Source organism: Vipera ursinii (assembly GCF_947247035.1).
Source record: "Vipera ursinii genome assembly, chromosome: 1".
NCBI classification, from domain to species: domain Eukaryota; kingdom Metazoa; phylum Chordata; class Lepidosauria; order Squamata; family Viperidae; genus Vipera; species Vipera ursinii.
The window spans coordinates 36,258,213-36,275,363 of NC_139512.1; the positions used below are offsets into that span (position 1 = coordinate 36,258,213).

The 17,151-nt window shown below is 37.2% G+C and overlaps 1 protein-coding gene across 8 annotated transcripts in view; it reads right to left on the reverse strand.

The window, feature by feature from the left end:
- The window catches only part of EVL (Enah/Vasp-like), a 168,910-nt gene that overhangs the window by 50,757 nt on the left and 101,002 nt on the right, over nt 1-17,151 (reverse strand). For 7 of the 8 annotated variants that reach the window (XM_083349065.1, XM_083349067.1, XM_083349063.1 and 4 more), the window contains 2 exons: nt 16,770-16,938; nt 13,880-14,060 (listed from right to left, as the gene is read on the reverse strand). In XM_083349065.1, coding sequence (XP_083205191.1) covers nt 13,880-14,060; nt 16,770-16,938 — 350 coding nt within the window. Of the gene's footprint in view, nt 1-13,879; nt 14,061-16,769; nt 16,939-17,151 lie in introns of those variants that run through there. The other variant, XM_083349069.1, reaches the window with a different exon arrangement.

A 17,151-nucleotide genomic window follows, 5' to 3' on the forward strand; every position in this document is an offset into this window, starting at 1 on the left:
AACAAGAGAAATCCCTTGTGTAGAAAAGTTCCAAGTGGGGGAAAAAAAAGAAAGGAGGGGAAGGGAGAGAGCAGCGTAAATCTGGAACACAACCAATAACCCTAAAGACTCCTTGAGATATTTTGGACCTAAAAATCTCCCAATCAGAGACGTGATGACAGGAAAAAGCAGACACATGTCTCCCTAGACCATATATGTCACAGATTAGGCAGACTTTGGAAGGACTGAAACAGGAGATGAGTCTTTGAGACCCATCAACCGGCATCACATGTCACTTGTCAACGTGAATTACAGCAGAGTTCCGAGGTCCTGTTTTGAGAAGTGGAATTAGTGGGTGAAACAACATGCGTTAAAAGCTCATACATATTTATATAGGGCATTATTACAAGCACTCAGATTCAATTGCTAGGGGGTGACTTAAATAGTTTTTTTCTTGCAAATTTGTTACTTTTCCCTAGTTATAAATGCTAGGTGTTTTTTTTTACAATCTGATAAAGAATAGAACTAATATAACATTAATCCACCTGAGAACAGCTAACAAATCTAGTGATACAAATTAGGAATCTATAGCTTATTCCTTGGAACTTGGCACTAACAGCAGATCTCTTTTCCCCAGTTACTTACTTCCATGGTGAATTTTAATAAGATTAATAACAAATGGTCTGCAGCAAATAAATGATGTGCCCAATTAGCAGATGATTTAAGACTGCATTTTGCAGAGAGAGACTACATGGAAATTCAAAAAATTATATCACTGTCAATCTTCAATTAGCTTCCACTATTTAAATTGTCATTCTGTGTCATAAATGGAGAGAAAGTAGAAAATTAATCTACATAGAATCATTCATAGTGCACCTTTGCTAGATAAACTTAAGTGTACGAGAGCAGAAATCACTGGAGATTAGAAATGAAAATATTCTGACACAATCTAACATTGCTTTCTGGAACTTAAATGATAAAGTTCCAGGGCAAAAATGAAAACACTGTAACCTTATATGTTATTTGGAAGTATGCTTACCTATCCAGAAAAAAAGGTACTGAAATCCTAGAGAATACCTTAGGAGGCTTGAAAGAAAGTGTGGTGGAGACTTTTCACTTTTCACTGATAGAAGGTCAAATTATAGCATTAGCTTATCCCATCTTATCAAGGACTTATTATGGTGCAATATTTTAGTGATGCAGGAAAGAGCAACTCTGCCAAATGCCGTGCTGTTGGGTAGTTCAAGAGTATCTGTGCAGTCTCTATGATCCCTGAGACTATGCCCCATAATCCTGACCCTCTCCCCATAGATTTAATGCTATCATCTAAGGGCAGGAAGTCAGACCTAGACAATCCATTCCAGCTGCTGTGAAAAGAGGTATTCCATTGGGGGTTTCAAGGAAAGAATTGGGTCTCTAAAAAGCCCCTTTATTTCTGCCTTACTAATGGAGGTTTGATTGAACATTGGATAAGGGGATTCCTTTGCTTTCAGTTTCCTATTCCAGACACATACACAAATATATATTTGGTAATATGTTTATTTGGCCCAACATTTATCCTTAAGGAATAACTTCATTTGGATTTATATTCCAAAGCCTAATCTCACAAAAAGATCTCTCCCTCACATTCTTGTTAAATTGTACGGAGCAATATTAATATAAATGACTGAGTATAACTCAGCTGTCCCCAGCTGATGTATTGACTAAATCAATTATCCAATCAAAGTAAGTTTGATTCAGCCATCTTATTCACATAAACAATAAGGGTTAAGTGTCTGTGCTTAATTCTCTCCTAAGGATTGAGAAGGACTTGTGAAACAAAGCTGGAATGTGCCCTCCATGGGGTCTTTAAAAAAAAAGATTTTACTCTAATATAATATATGGATTGCCTCCATAAATAAGCACATCGTATGAAACCCATGTCAAAAAGAAGAAGACTAAACAAATCCGTACCTATGAGCAATGGGATAGGAAGCTTTACACTACCAAGTCACAAGTTCCAGTCTGGCTGAATTAAGTAACATGATTATCAAATGATAGCCAAAAATGTACTCATGACAGGTCAGTTGGTCTTACTGACACCTAAGATTTTAAAATAGACAACTTTCATCAACAGAATACTGAAAAACATTCTTAATCACCTGACTTACCAGGAGTTTATTTTAGTATCATTATTTGTTCACATGTACTATATTACTACAATGGTAGGCTGTTCTATTTTCTCTTTATTTTAAATTTGTATAGGCTGTCCAGTCCCAATATTTGCTCAGCCCACAAATATTCATGACAAATAAAATTATTAAATCCCAATTAAAAACTCTGAAATTGTGAAAAGTTCTAGAAAACCTGTATTAAAAAAACATTTAAGCCCTCTTCTAAACTGTAATATAAAACAGGGCTTTTCAACCTTTTCACCCATTGTACCACTTTTAGGATAGGGCAACATCCAAGTACCACCAGTCATCTAGCAAGGTGTCAAAAACTTGATGACCCCCCCAAAAAAAAAGAAAGGAAAAAAGTGATGAAGTACAGGTAGTCCTCAACTTACAACAGTTCGCTTAGTGACTGTTCAAAGTTACAATGGCACTGAAAAAAGTGGCCCCCAAGCCACAGCCGAGCAAGACACCTGCCTGCCTGCCCTGCGGTGCTCTTCCTCCTGTCCAAGGTTTTCATTGTTGTGAGCATTTCTGTTGAGGATTGGCAGCGAGGGTGGGATGGGGGTGTTTGGTTTTTATCCCCCCCGTCTGCTGGGTGGTTGCAGCAGGATTTGGTCACTTCACATGACCCTGGGACACTGTGACCATCATAAATATGAATCAGTTGCCAAGCACCTGAATGTAAATCACAGGACCCTGGAGATGATGCAACATTCCAGCTGATCGGTGCTTCTTCTGGGCTCAGCAGAAGCACCGAGATCAGTGCTGAACTGCAGCTGGAGTCTGGCGCTGATCCTGGTGCTTCCGCTGAGCCCTGACAGCCCCGAAGAAACATTGATCCTGGCTCTTCTGCTGAGGTCTGACAGCCCTGCAGCTTTAGCCATCTCTCGCTCAGGCTTGTGTGGTGCTGCCACTGGTTCAGCTCATTCCCCTCCCCTGCTACTTTTCTAGGATGGTCATGTACCACCTGCCAGGCACCAATGTACCACAGGTGGTATCCGTACCACTGGTGGAAAAGCGCTGATATAAAAGAAGAAAGTTTCAGCTCCAGTGACAAATTATTACATAATCTGAATACAGCTTCAGAATTAGTTGCTGATATTATGCCGGATCTGCAAGACGTGTGCCACATCTGCATCTAACCTGAGCCCAAACTATGTAAGGCCGTGGTTCTCAAACCTTTCTTCACCGCCCTTTAAATACCCTTTTGTGCCCACGGACCACAACCATGGACTCCCAAAACTTAAGATTTCAAGTTTCAAGTTTATTTCAAGTTTTATTTAATTTGTATACCGCCCTTCTCCTTGGTAGGGACTCAGGGCGGTTCACAGATTTAAATCATAACATTTCTTCAAGCCTTTGACAACCCCCTGTGACATCATGTTACCCCAGGAGTCCACAGACCACAGGCTGAGAACCACCAATAAGGTATTATATAGGACAATGAGTACTTGAATTGAGACCAGAAAGGAAATGGCAAGTTGTGCAGCATTTGAAACAGTTGTGATATGGTATCCTCTGGAAGCACCTGCAACTACCACTCCTGTGCTCCATTCTAAGACGTATAAAGTTTTGTTCTAAGAACACTGAACTGCAATAATACATCAAGAAAATTATTTGAATATGCCTAATCAATGCCAGGTTTCTTACTTCTAGCAAAGGATACAATTTTTTTTTATTAATCAATGCTGAAATGCCTTTCCCTGATGTAATTTGTCTATTCAGCATTAAAGACAGATCCCCAAATGTGAAGAGGAAATGCAACTTTATTCAGTAAAGGAATATTTTCAAAATCTAAAGTCAGCCTCTGGCATTGAGAATTGTTTTATTCAGATTTAGCTTCAATTTGTTCTCTTACATTCAGTTCTTTATAACCAGGAGACATGCAAAGGATTTTGAGATATCCAGGGAAGGGAGAAATACATTTGTACACTGATGGTAATTAAATTCAAATTCATGATTTCTCTCTCAGTAAAGAAAAATAATTATATATGTTCGCTGCCTTGAGTTACTTATAAAAATAATAAAAGATGGGATTAAAAAATTAGATAAATTTAGATTAAAAATTATCTAAAAAAAATAAATAAATTTAGAAACTAAGAAGCAAAGAAAGATTAGTTATTGTATGGTGATTTAAACTGAGCTGGTATCACTGCTTCATATAGTGTGTTCTCACTGACATCATTCCCCAAGGCAGAAGTATTTATTTATTTTGCTCTCTTTTAATTGGAGACTGAACTTAACACAGCAAAAATAACTTGGGACATTTAAATAATAGGAATAAAAATAGGGTGGCAGCTCTGAAATCTGAATTCCTTTCTTGTAAAGTATGTGCTCTACTTGAGCTAATGGGATAAACTGTTCTGATTTTTAAGGATATTAGAAGGTCTCTCTCCCTCCCTCCCCCAAATAATTCAGAAAGAAGAAAAAATAAAATTGGAATTGAATATGAATATTTTGACTATTGTCACTAAATTCTAGGATACTTTAAGTATCTACTTCAAAATTCACCATATTTTTGAAATATGCACATAAATCCAGACTATATTAAATTAATGTCATTGCTACCAGATCTTTTTAAAATTGAATACACTGGGAAATGAATTGGATCTTCTGTATGCAAAGTATGAACGTTGCATTGTTCTTAAATTTAGAAAAGATCGTTCCCTCCTATCAGTTTCTTGTATCATTAGGAATTAGAAACTATTTAAATTGATTTAAATTTGCATTCTAAGAATAGATTAAAAGAAACAAGAAGAGAAAGTGAGATGTTTCAAATTGTGAATTAGGGTTCATGAATCAAGGGCTTCTGTGAGACTAGATCTGAAAGAATGTCTTTTAGTAAATTACCTAAATGCATAGCTGTGTCTGCCCATCCATGATGCTACAGAGCAAAATTAACACACTTACATCTATGAGTTGAAAATGGATGTTTGGAAGCAAAATTAGTATCAGCGGCTCTATATTGTCCTCACAATGTCAGAGATCAGGAGCAAAGAGCAGCATTAGTTCTGAGCTCCCCCCTATTCTGGGAGCCCTCCATTAAGGAGAGCACAGCTACATGAGGAGAAACATCAGAAAGAAGAACAACAAAGGAGTTACAAGTGCACTAAGCAAGAAGAGAGAATATAGTAAGTTTTATTAAGACACAACTATTCAAATTAACACATTCTTGTAGGAGAAACAAAAATTATTAGCATTGAAGCAGAGATGTCCAGTCTTGGCAATTTTAACACCTGTGGACTTCCAGGAGCTGCCACAAACAAGAGAGAGTCAGGCTATTCTCCAAAGCACCTGAGGGCAGGACAAGACACAACAGATGGAAACTAACCAAGGAGAACAAAGGAGAACTAAGCAACCTAGAACTAAGGAGAAATTTCCTGACAGTTAGAACAATTATGGTAGCCAGTGGAACAACCTGCCTCCAGAAGTTGTGAATGCTCCAACATTGGAAGTTTGTAAGAAGAAACTGGACAGCCATTTGTCTGAAACGGTATAGGGTTTCCTGCCTGAGCAGTGGGTTGCACTAGAAGATCTCCAAGGTCCCTTCCAACTCTTATTATTATTATTATAACTCCCAGAATTGCCCAGCCACCCATACTGGCTGGAGAATTCTGGGAGTTGAGGTTTTCAGGTCTTAAAATTGCCAATTAGACCCCCTGATCTAAAGTGAAGAACGAATGGAGAAATTATTGATTTTCTTTATTATTCTGATTCGGCATATATCTATTTGTATTTTTGCCCCCCATATTTCATCTCCGACCCCTTCCCGCCTGACGTTGATTTCTATGAAAGTAGCAAAACATCAAGGGACTTTCCCAAGAGCTATTATGTCTTTTAAATGTGCTTCAAAATGACTGCTGGTAAATGTTTATGTATATAAACAACAGCAATTCTTTTCCTCCTACATTTTGAAACAAAGATACTAGGGCTCTGGCTATACCATAAGATATTTGGAAGACAATCTTCTCCAAACAAAAAAGGACATTTTATTTCTTTACCTAGGTTGATGTTGTAAGTATGTTTTACTATTCTATGAGAAATAACTACTGTGTAATTTAATTGTATACTTAATGTAAATAACATCTGATTTTTGCAGCAACAGATTCATTCTGGCACATGTTACATGAATCCCAGTTGTTTTCATCAGACATGCTAACAAAACTCAAATGGCCACAGGTTTGGATTAAGTGTCTACATGGATTTATAATGACAGAAGGAAATAGCTGGAACATTTTCACAAGAATACTCAACAGCTGCAATGAATGAATGAATGAATGAATGAATGAATGAATGAATGAATGAATGAATGAAAAAACCATTATAAAGTGGGCTATCAGATCTAGGCAGCAAAATTCCATACAGTCACAAGATGGCAGCACAGAGTTAAAGATATATGTATTTTTTGCTGCCGTATATTGATTTAGTTTATTTACTTTTATTTTTATTTACATATGCCCATTAACAATCTAAGACAACATAAAAAGAACGCTTCAAAATAAAAAATAAAATAAAAAATAAAAATAAAACTTTTCCCCACCCCATAATAAAAAAATTCCAGCAAGATCAACAAGAGACAAAGGAAAACATGCAAAGCCCAGTGTCTACCAATGTAACCCAAGATTCCTTATATGACTTCCGCCTGCTGAAAATGCCAACTGCTTTTTGACTTCAACTTTTGGCTTTGGAACCTCACTGTTTCCCTGAAACCAAGGAGGAAAGAAAGAGATTTGATGTCAGAGGGAAGGGAGTTCCAAGCACCTTCCTTTCTTGGTCTGGCCACATAAATTCTCAAATAGATGGGAACAAGAGAGAGCTGATCCTGTTTGATCAGATTGGATGAGGGAAGGTAGTCCTGCAGATTAGCCAAGCCTGGAGCAATTCAGGGTCTTAAAGATGATGACCAGCAGCACCTTGAATCACACCCCAAAGTCATCTTGCAACTAGTGCAATCCTAAAGCAATGGGCTTACCCAAGTAAAATGGAAAATGAATGTCACCACCGCAGAGTTACTAACTTCCAAGTGCTTTTCAGGGGCAACCTCTTGTACAGTGTTACAGGCAGTCCTCAACTTACAACCATTCATTTAGCAACTGTTCAAAATTACAATGGCACTAAAAAAGTACCTTATGGCCATTTTTCACACTTACAACTCTTGCAGCATCCCCATAGTTATGTAATCAAAATTCAGGTGCTTGGCAACTGGTATGAATTTATAAAGTTGCAGTGTCCTGGGGTGATGTGATCACCATTTGTAACCTTCCTAGATGGCTTCCAACAAGTAAAATCAATGGGGGAAGCCAGATTCTCTTAACAACTGCATGATTCTCTTAACGACTACACTGATTCATTTAACAACTGTGGCAAAAAGGTCATAAAATGGGCCACAACTCAACAACTGTCTTGTTTAGCAACAGGAATTTTGGGCTCATTTGTGGTCGTATGTCGAGGACACACTCTCATGATTAGGGCATGAGAGTCTGTGAGCAGAGGGCTTGTTGATCCAGGAACAACACACAAGAGTCAAGCCACTCAGAATCATTTTGGCAGCACCTAAATCAAATATGTTAAATTAAAATTAGCCCAGGTCATAAACAACCATTGCTCCTTGAAAGGGTGCTGTGAATCCATGAGGATGCCTGAATGACAAAACCACTTCTAAGCAGAATACAACTCATTCAGAGCTAAAGATCATGCTACCTTGGCCTAGTTTAGCCCACAGACCCAAGTCATCCAGCCTTGGTGGAATTACATCCGAGTCTTTTCCTCCCAACCCAGATCCTGACAGCTTCTAGGCAATGCACTAGCACTTCTACTATTGTTTGTTTATGCAGAACCAAATTTGGCATCAACAGCAAAGTGATTTCCTAGTGGTAATGCACATTTCTGTAGCCCAGATCTCACAGTCTTAAACACTACTGTACGGTACGCTTTTGTAGAGACATAGGGATCATTCTGCCTAAAGTGGAAACAAGAATAATAATTGCTGAGTTATTGGAGCGCAGCAGGTGGAGAAATGAAAGTGTTGTTGTTCTCAATACAAAGCAGATCAAAGCAGGAGAGTTGAAGGAGTAACAATGGAGAATGTTGAGCCACTGCAAGATGTTTATACAGAGAGCATTTGATTGCCTCACAAGAGGGCCATATTCTTCCCCACAGCTCTCAGTCTGAGCTTGCCTCAATATAGATTTTTCTAAGCTACTGAGCTGCTAATCTGTTGAACTTTATGGGACATACCAAATGCAAATTATGGAAGCTAACTATCTTCTTGACTTCTGTTTAGGGAAGATTGCATCAAATAATAATAACTAGTCTTTTCAGAGATATTTTTTTATCTAAAAAGAGAAACAGAAAGACCACGGGTGGACAAAAAAAGCAGTGGGAGTGGGTATGACTTCTGACTTTTTGTCACCTTTGATACCAAATTTCCATATGTGAAACTGGCACGGAATATCAGAAACTTTCATTTCCCTTTCTCCCTTCCTTTTCTTTCCTTCTCCCAGAATCCTGCTAGCTCCCCCACTTATTTTATGAGAAGCTTGCAGCAAGAAAGCCAGTGGAGAAACCAGCAGAGAATTGCAAGAGTGGAGGGCAATGCAGATCAAGAAGAATGTGTGGGGTTCGTGGGAAGTTGTGAGACATGCCACGTTCATTGGGGAGGGCACCTAGGGTATGGATCGGGATGGGTGCCTAGGGGTGCTTGGGAGTGCACAAGAGGTGCTGTGCAGGCTAGAAATGACACACATGGTGGCAGTGTGGGTCATGAAAGGTGCATAGGTGTTCTCAAGAGATGTTGCACAGATCAGAGCAGGCACATGGGGAAGCATGGGTCAGAGAGGAGGTGTGGGATTGCAAGATGAGCAATGTGGGTTCAAAAAGGCACATGGCGAATGATGTGGGTCAAGGAGGTTGCATGAGGTTCAGGGAAGTCTTCCTCCCTCTCCATTCTTCCTTCTCTCCCTGTCCCCCTTTCCTTCCCAGTAGGCAGAATATCAAAAAGTATCAAAATCTAAAAATTGACATTGAAAGGTTATGCATAAACCAGCATGGTTTATGTTTGTATATTGAATACCTCATGCTATTTGAGATCCTTTTATAAAACACCATACCATTAATTATCATAAGAGCTACTGTTTAGTCTAAAAATCTTTCTAAGTATGTATAGAGGGCTGCATTTTTTATATCAATTACTCATTTCATAAAGGCTGTTACATTTCAATCTTATACATGCCTACTTAGAAATAAGTCACTGGATTCACTGGGGTTATATTTATGTATATGTGTTACACTTTAATGTTCCTTTTATAGTCAAACAAACAAGATGGATTATCCCATTAAAGTTAGTTGCAGTCTAAGCTGCATTTCTATAGTGTATTCAACCAATGTTTGTTTAACTAAGACTTACTAAATAAAACACTGGCTGAAGTTACACCAAGACTAAGCCATGAACAAACCTTTACAAGCCAGAATTGTTGCTTGACATAATATAATGTACATAATAATCTTAAAGAGGAACATTCATCATTGTTTTCTTAACGTTAAACTCATTTATGCACTTTTTAAACTTTACTCATGGAATTCTTGATTGTTATCATACCGAAGCTGCACCCACCTCATTGCTGGCAATGCAAAAAGAGTCACAATATGTTGCGAAACATCACATGACATGGCAAGTTTGACACCCGTGGTTTAAGCAGAAGACAATCTATCAAAACCTTTTTTCATTTTATTTCAATGCAATTTCTTATGTTACCTAATTAAATACTGTCCAGAATGAGGGAAGATAAAAATGAAATGAAATAAATTGCATCAAAAATATTCTATTTAGTTTATGATAATTTTTAGTGAGGGTGTTTACTATTTTACAAAGATTCTTTCATCTTATTTAAGCACATGGAAAAGATCACTTTTACAGGTTGCATGAGAATGAAAAGTTTCAACCACACCTTCATGGCTGTAACCCTCATGATTTTCAAAACCAAAAATGTTGCCTCTTTTTTTACTGCAAGTTTCTTAATGCTTTTTCTGTTAGGAAACACGCTCATATTATTAGAAGTAGTTACTGTATAATATATATATTATTGCCATATTTATTATTTTAGAAACATAGAAAACCGAGAGCAGAAAAAGACCTTAATGGTCCATTGTGTTGGCCCTTTGCTAAGTTGACAATTGTTTACTTTCTCTAAAACTAACTTTAGCAAAAGATACAGACAGAAAATGATCTCATACAACTGGTCAAAAACAATAAATGTTGAGGAAAAAAATGTATGGTTTGTTTTGTAAAAAAAGTATTTAACCAGGTATAGAAGGAGTGTCAAACTGCCGGCCCATGGGCCAGACACATCACGAGGAAACCGCACCCACCCCATTGCCCGCAATGGGGAAAAAGTTCCGATATGTCATGCAATGTCACATGATGTTGCGAGTTTGACATGTCTGAGGTACAGTGATCTGAAACATTTAAGAAATTGTGAAGCACATTTAATTTTATGTTGGAGTGTCTTGATCAAACACAATATGTTTTAAAAATGTCAGAGTTTATACTGCATTTTGTTCTATGAGCAATATGAAATAAAATACTGTAATCTCCAATTGTTTTGTTTGTTTCATAACATCTTCCTTGGTGGAGCAGTGGGCTAATGCCTCCTTAAGTAACACCAGCTGCCTGCAATTAGTGCAGGTTCGTGTCCCACCAGGCTCAAGGTTGACTCAGCCTTCCATCCTTCCGAGGTAGGTAAAATGAGGAACCAGATTGTTGGGGGCAATTAAGCTGACTTTGTAATAATGCCGCTTGGGGGGTGTATGAAAGCCCTAATAAGCAGGCATATACATAGAATGAAGGCTACTGCTAAGCTTGTAAGCCGCCCTGAGTCTTCGGAGAAGGGCGGGATATAAATGGAATTAAAATAAAAATAAAAATAAATAAATAAATTTTGTAAACATGACTATAATACAAGTTTTCATTTTCAGACATGTAAATATTTTGGCATGAGCACTTTGTTTCTTTAACAGAAATGCAATTACCAGTTTGTTTTTAAATGTTATTTAACAGTATAAATTAAAAATGTTTTGCACCACGGTGGGAGGGGGGGGGAATGACGACTCTGCCAGCATTCGAGTCCCAGCTGAAGTGTCTGCACTTACAGTACTTTACCATGAGGGAGGAGAATAAAATTGTTTAAAATGTAACCTGCTTCTGTATATGAAAAGAAGAGCTAGCTAAAATCTGCCAATGTCATTCTGTTTTGAATCCTGAGATCAAACAAGTCTTTAAATGATGGGAGGGGTTATTTTAATTTAAAAGTGCTTTCTGTTGTTCATTTTCATTTTCTAATTTTATTTTTCATCCTGCTGCCTGTGTTTCTCTTTCCTGTCATATTTTTTTACTCTCTATTTTCTTCTTCCAGTCCCCATTTTTCACTTCTTTTTTTAAAAACTGCTTCCAATTTGCTCCTTGATCCTCCATGGAAGACAAATTCATTGAAACTTTCAAAGCAGGACTCGTCACCTTCCTGTGGAGAAGGGGTTGAGGACTACCTGTATTTACAGTCTGGGAAAGTGTGTTAGGACAGTAGAAAAGAAGCTTAGTTTATGTTAAGTTTATGCAATAGTACCTAGGGTTTAGCCAATGCCATTTTCACATAAAGAGGACTCATATTTATTGATGAGACATTTGATGTCACAAAGCTTGTGCTTAGCTTCTATTTTAGCAAGTCTGCTCTCACATGATAGAACTGAAGAGCAAGGAAAAAACCTCAAGATTTTCATGCCTTCCAAATAACTTTAAATAAAAAGAAGTATTTGCCAAAGGCTTTACTATGGACTTTGCGTTTCTTCTTTTAGTATAGACTAATAAGAAATTCAATGGAATTGTCCAACAGAAAAATGCTGGGATTGACTGATTAAATTAGCATAACTAATTGATTTATTTATTAAAAATTGAGAGTATTTTCTTAAGAATATAAACAAAAACCAAAAACTGATGAAGATAATTCTAATGATTAAAAAAATGGCCAGCACTATCCCCAGGTTCTAAATGATCTCCCAACAACGCGCTGCTTCAAAAATATTCTGCTGCAGATAAAACAAATGGAATCTGGTGACAGCAGATATGGTGTTAATCTCTCCTTTTTTTATTCTACACCATTGAGCAGATCAATTAATCAATCAATTACATTTGTATGCTGCCAAATCAGTTCAGACTCATGGTTGTCATACAAGTGGGTGTCTGAGTATAATAAGCAATTTACTGCCGAACACTCAAAATGATCTATGTAAACCTCACAAACACCTTAGCATAAAGTACTGAGTCTGGTTTATGAAGAAAGCAAATGTTAAAAATAGGACATCAGAAATAGTTTAAGCAACTAATGCCATAAATCTGACATGCTTACTTCCTTCTTAAGAATGATCACAGAAATATACAATAAAATTCCTGCCCTCAAATGCTGACCTATTAAATAATAATAATAATAATAATAATAATAATAATAATAATAATAATAATAATAATAATAAAAAAGTTGGAAGGGACCTTGGAGGTCGTCTAGTCCAACCCCCTGCTCAGGCAGGAAACCCTATACCATTTCGGACAAATGGCTGTCCAGTCTCTTCTTAAAAACTTCCAGTGTTGGAGCATTCACCACCTCTGGAGGCCGGTTGTTCCACTGGTTAATTGTTCTAACTGTCAGAAGTTTCTCCTTAGTTCTAGGTTGCTTCTCTCCTTGATTAGTTTCCATCCATTGCTTCTTGTCCTGCCTTTGGGTGCTTTGGAGAATAGCTTGAGTCCCTCCTCTTTGTGGCAGCCCCTGAGATATTGGAACACTGCTATCATGTCCCCCCTCGTCCTTCTCTTCCTTAAACTAGACATACCCAATTCCAGCAGCCGTTCCTTAAATAATAATCTGAGTTTAGGTAATACAAATGCACTTTTCTTCATCTTTGATTTACTGATAACAAAATCAATTGGAAAAGCTCTACGCACTGATATTTTTACATATTTTGTTCATATTTCAAACATTTGCTCAAAATGTGTCTGGTAGCAAGGGTATCAATTGCATTTAGCTTTTGAAAAAAAAATCAGAAAAATTTGCTAAGCATTATTCTAACTTAACTATTATTCTATATGCCATGGGAAGAGAAATTTTGTATACATATGAAAAGCAGCAAGTAAACAATTTGCTCAACCAACTCTTATGTTCACATTTCCTTGAGGATAGGGACCTATGGAGAGTGAGGAAGATGGCCTTCTTGGGGATACCCAGAAGTTCTAGCCTAGTAAAAGGAACCAAAGTATTTTTTTAAGTCCAGAACAGCCATGACTCCTGATTTACTAAACTGTAAGAAGGAAGAAGAACCACAGCACAATCTGCAGCACAAGATTCTATTGTTATAGCTAATCTCAATAAAAGTAGTTATAGACAGAAAACCTGTGGAATTGGCAAATCTTGCACAGGTGATTAAAAAAGAGAAAGGTATCACATACTATGTATCTTCATACTAGGGTAGAGACAGGTAATACCATGACCTATTGCTAGCAGTGGTATTCTCAGACAATTTAACACAAGCCTTAAAACAGAAAAAAAATTAAAGATACCAAGATTTTGCCTTCAGTAAAAGGGCAGATATTGCACTGTGAATGAATCATGTATTCTGACTCTAATATTTGTACTACTGTATAACAGGCTATAGTTTGCTAACAAAGGTGGTGATGGTGGACCCGATAATCATAATTGTCTTACCTCCATCTTGCTGTGAGTTCATGATATTTAGGGCAAATAGCATGGCATTTGAAAACGTGGTTGCCTCTTCTTTACTAGCAAAGTTCAGTCCATAAACCTGCCGTGCGTCACGCCACTGATGGAATGTTGGTGTTGCCTGATTGTACTTCAATCCTTTCACAATTGAATAATTAATCACTACCTGAAATTGAAATAGAAGAAATCAGCAGTCACTAAAAACATATGCTTTAATCTCATGCTATTATTTTCATATGATTGTTTTTACTACTATAATAGTGCATAATTTTATTATCTAGCTTTATGAATGGGTTAATATTAGCTGCATCAGAAGGAGAAATAGCCTAAAATGCAGCACAACAACCTAAGATAATAATGAATCAGCAGCTACTAATTCTAATTCTAATAATTCACAGAAAAAATACACATAAAACCATGTTATCATCTTAACATTATTGTATGGTCAGATATTATAAACCATGCCTTTCTCTTTATATAAGAATTTGTTATTTTCTTTTTGAAATAAATTTTGATTCCTCCCCCAAAATATATTACCAGAAAGGCAGAAAACAAATATAAGAAGATATCTTACATCAGATTGTTCTGTCGTTTCATTTAGCCCAGTATTTTCAATTGTCTTAGGAGCCCAAGAAGAAATCTATCTCAACACCTGTTATCTGATCCTTTCAACTGGAGATCCTAGGTATTATAGCTTGTCTCCCCCGCGCCCCCCCCACACACATAAAGCAAATATTTATAAATGAGCTAGGGTTTATCTCAACAGTTCTGCCAGAGTCAGAGTCTCCACAGTCTATACAACTCCTTGTTTTGCTCTGCCCTCACAGCTCAGACTTCTAACTCCCCTTCTCTCCCCCCCCCCATATCATAAATATTTCTCTTTTCAGTCTAGGTATTCTTCCTCCTCAGATCCAAATGCCTACATCAGTTTGGAAGTAAAGTATATTCTACAAGGCGTAGCAACAATGTGATTTGAAAGTAGAGGGCGCTGTCATCAGTCCAATCTTTTATGCACATTGTCACCTTGCCTGACCTCCGTGAGTGCGCTGGGTTAATTAAAATGGCCTGCCCCAGGCACTTAATAAATGCAAGAGATTTCCTGAAGGCACCTAGGAACTTTTCCAGTCTTCAAATAGCTGTTTTCTGGGATTCAACAAAAACATTAAACATGACTGAAAACAAGCAGGGTTTCCCAAGTTGCAGATTGAGGGCCTCCCTTTCTGTAAAGCTTCAAGAAATGAAGCAGCTAGAGAGAGATACAGCAATGTTGGCAGAAGACAATGAGTGAATGCCCATTGTTTAGGAGTATTTAGTGGCATATAAGGAGTGGAATGAGTTTTCTTTACAGCTTTTTCTATGTCTACAGTACAGACACATATCACCTAATAAGACTTGGATAAAGAAGCTGATTTCTCTGCTAACCACCACAATAATTTTATGGGATTCTTTGAGATAAAATGACTCACATTCATTGAAGATGGACACTAATTGGACAGAATCTTATGAGGTGACAAGGGTAATGTCTAACAAGATTATCTGGGATCATTTTCAGCTTGTAGAGATCAAGAAAGTGAAAACAATCCTTTGCAGCATGATTGGATTTATGCCATTCCTGGCTTCCTAAGTAGAATGCATTCAGCTGGATCTGGAAGGTAAATAATATCACTCTGATGGAAAGAGAGAAACCATCTACAGTGAAGGAAGCATACTTCTATCCAGCTATATTACAGAACTTCTGCCCAAACTCCAATCTTTTTTTAGAGATGACAGAGCTTCATCTACAGAAAACCCTAAAAGAAATGGGTCATCTAGATACATTTCAATCATTATTCAGGCCTTGACATAGAAGAGAAACCATATGAGTTACTCTGGTGGGATCATCTATGTCAAGGTATATATAGCTGGATTGTATGTGATCCTATTGCACATCTAAGAACATTTCATACCATCAATTATGGTATTCTTGTAGATTGCCTGCAAAAATTCAAAGACACTGGTTGCTACTTAAGCATCAGGTAAAGACTGGCTAGAAGACCTTCCAATTTGACTGATGAGCCAAACACACACATTTTGGAAACAGAAAGCCCGTATAATTGTGATTCATTCTCACCTCATGTTTATATTACTGCAATATTTTTATCTTGGAGTTGCCCCTGAATGACTCAGAAATTGAAACTGGCCCAAGCTAAGTAACCCAATTTATTTCTGCAAAAAAAAGCCAGTTTAGTAGTTTCCACATTATTGAAGTTAGTCTACTGATAACCAATAGGCTTCCAGCCAATATGAGTTTTTAACTTCTTAATTCCTACATGCATGGTGCTTATTATATCATCTTTATTGACTAGCGTTAGTTCTGTGAAATCTTAAGAAGGGCTGCTGAGGAATGAAGCTGCTCATTCAAGTCCAGATGATAAGAAACATCTTGTTTCTGAAGGTATGGAGAGCTTCAACTTACTGCCTTTTGAAAATCATTAAGGCCATAGGGTTCAAGGGACTTTCATAGCAAATGATGACTGTAGAAGAGTATTGTGCTAATGAGAGTTTTCTTGTAAAGCAAGTTGTCTTGTGTGGTTTGAAGTAGAACAATATGTAATTTGGCATCTCATGGTAATGCTGGAATTATCTGAAACCCTGGAGAACTTCTTGTAACCACTTGAGACAGTTAAATGGAGCCACAGCCCACTTCAGCATAAGGCATCCTTTGCTTAGCATAAATTATGTATTTCAACCACAGAGGAAAGAATGTATTCTTAAAATAAAAAGTTTATATGTACATATACACACTAATATACCTTTTTCTAAAACACAGAACAACCACTGTTCTTTGAATTCTATTTTAGAATTTGTATGGTTGAAATGCTGAAAAAACACTCACTTGTTGATCTTGAAGTTTAACTCCAACTACTCTAAATGTGTTGCTGGCCGTGTTGTGATAGATGTTGATTCGGCTGAAGCCCTGTTGTCCAGGCTTTATTGGCACCCATTTCTTACTGGTATCGTCATAAACCATAACTGATGCCCGGGCTTGGCATATACTCTGTTCACTGAAAAATAAATCAATAAGAATAAACAGTAAATCAAAGACAAGCACAAGATCTATGATATATTTTACAGTCTGAAATAGCAGTGATTCAGAATTTTAGATATTTTCATTTATGAAATGATTCAATTCAAACTTCCCAAATGGAAATCTGAACATTATCTTGGAGTCTCTCCGTTTTTTGTTTTTTGATAAAATGCAAAGAAGAACACACTGT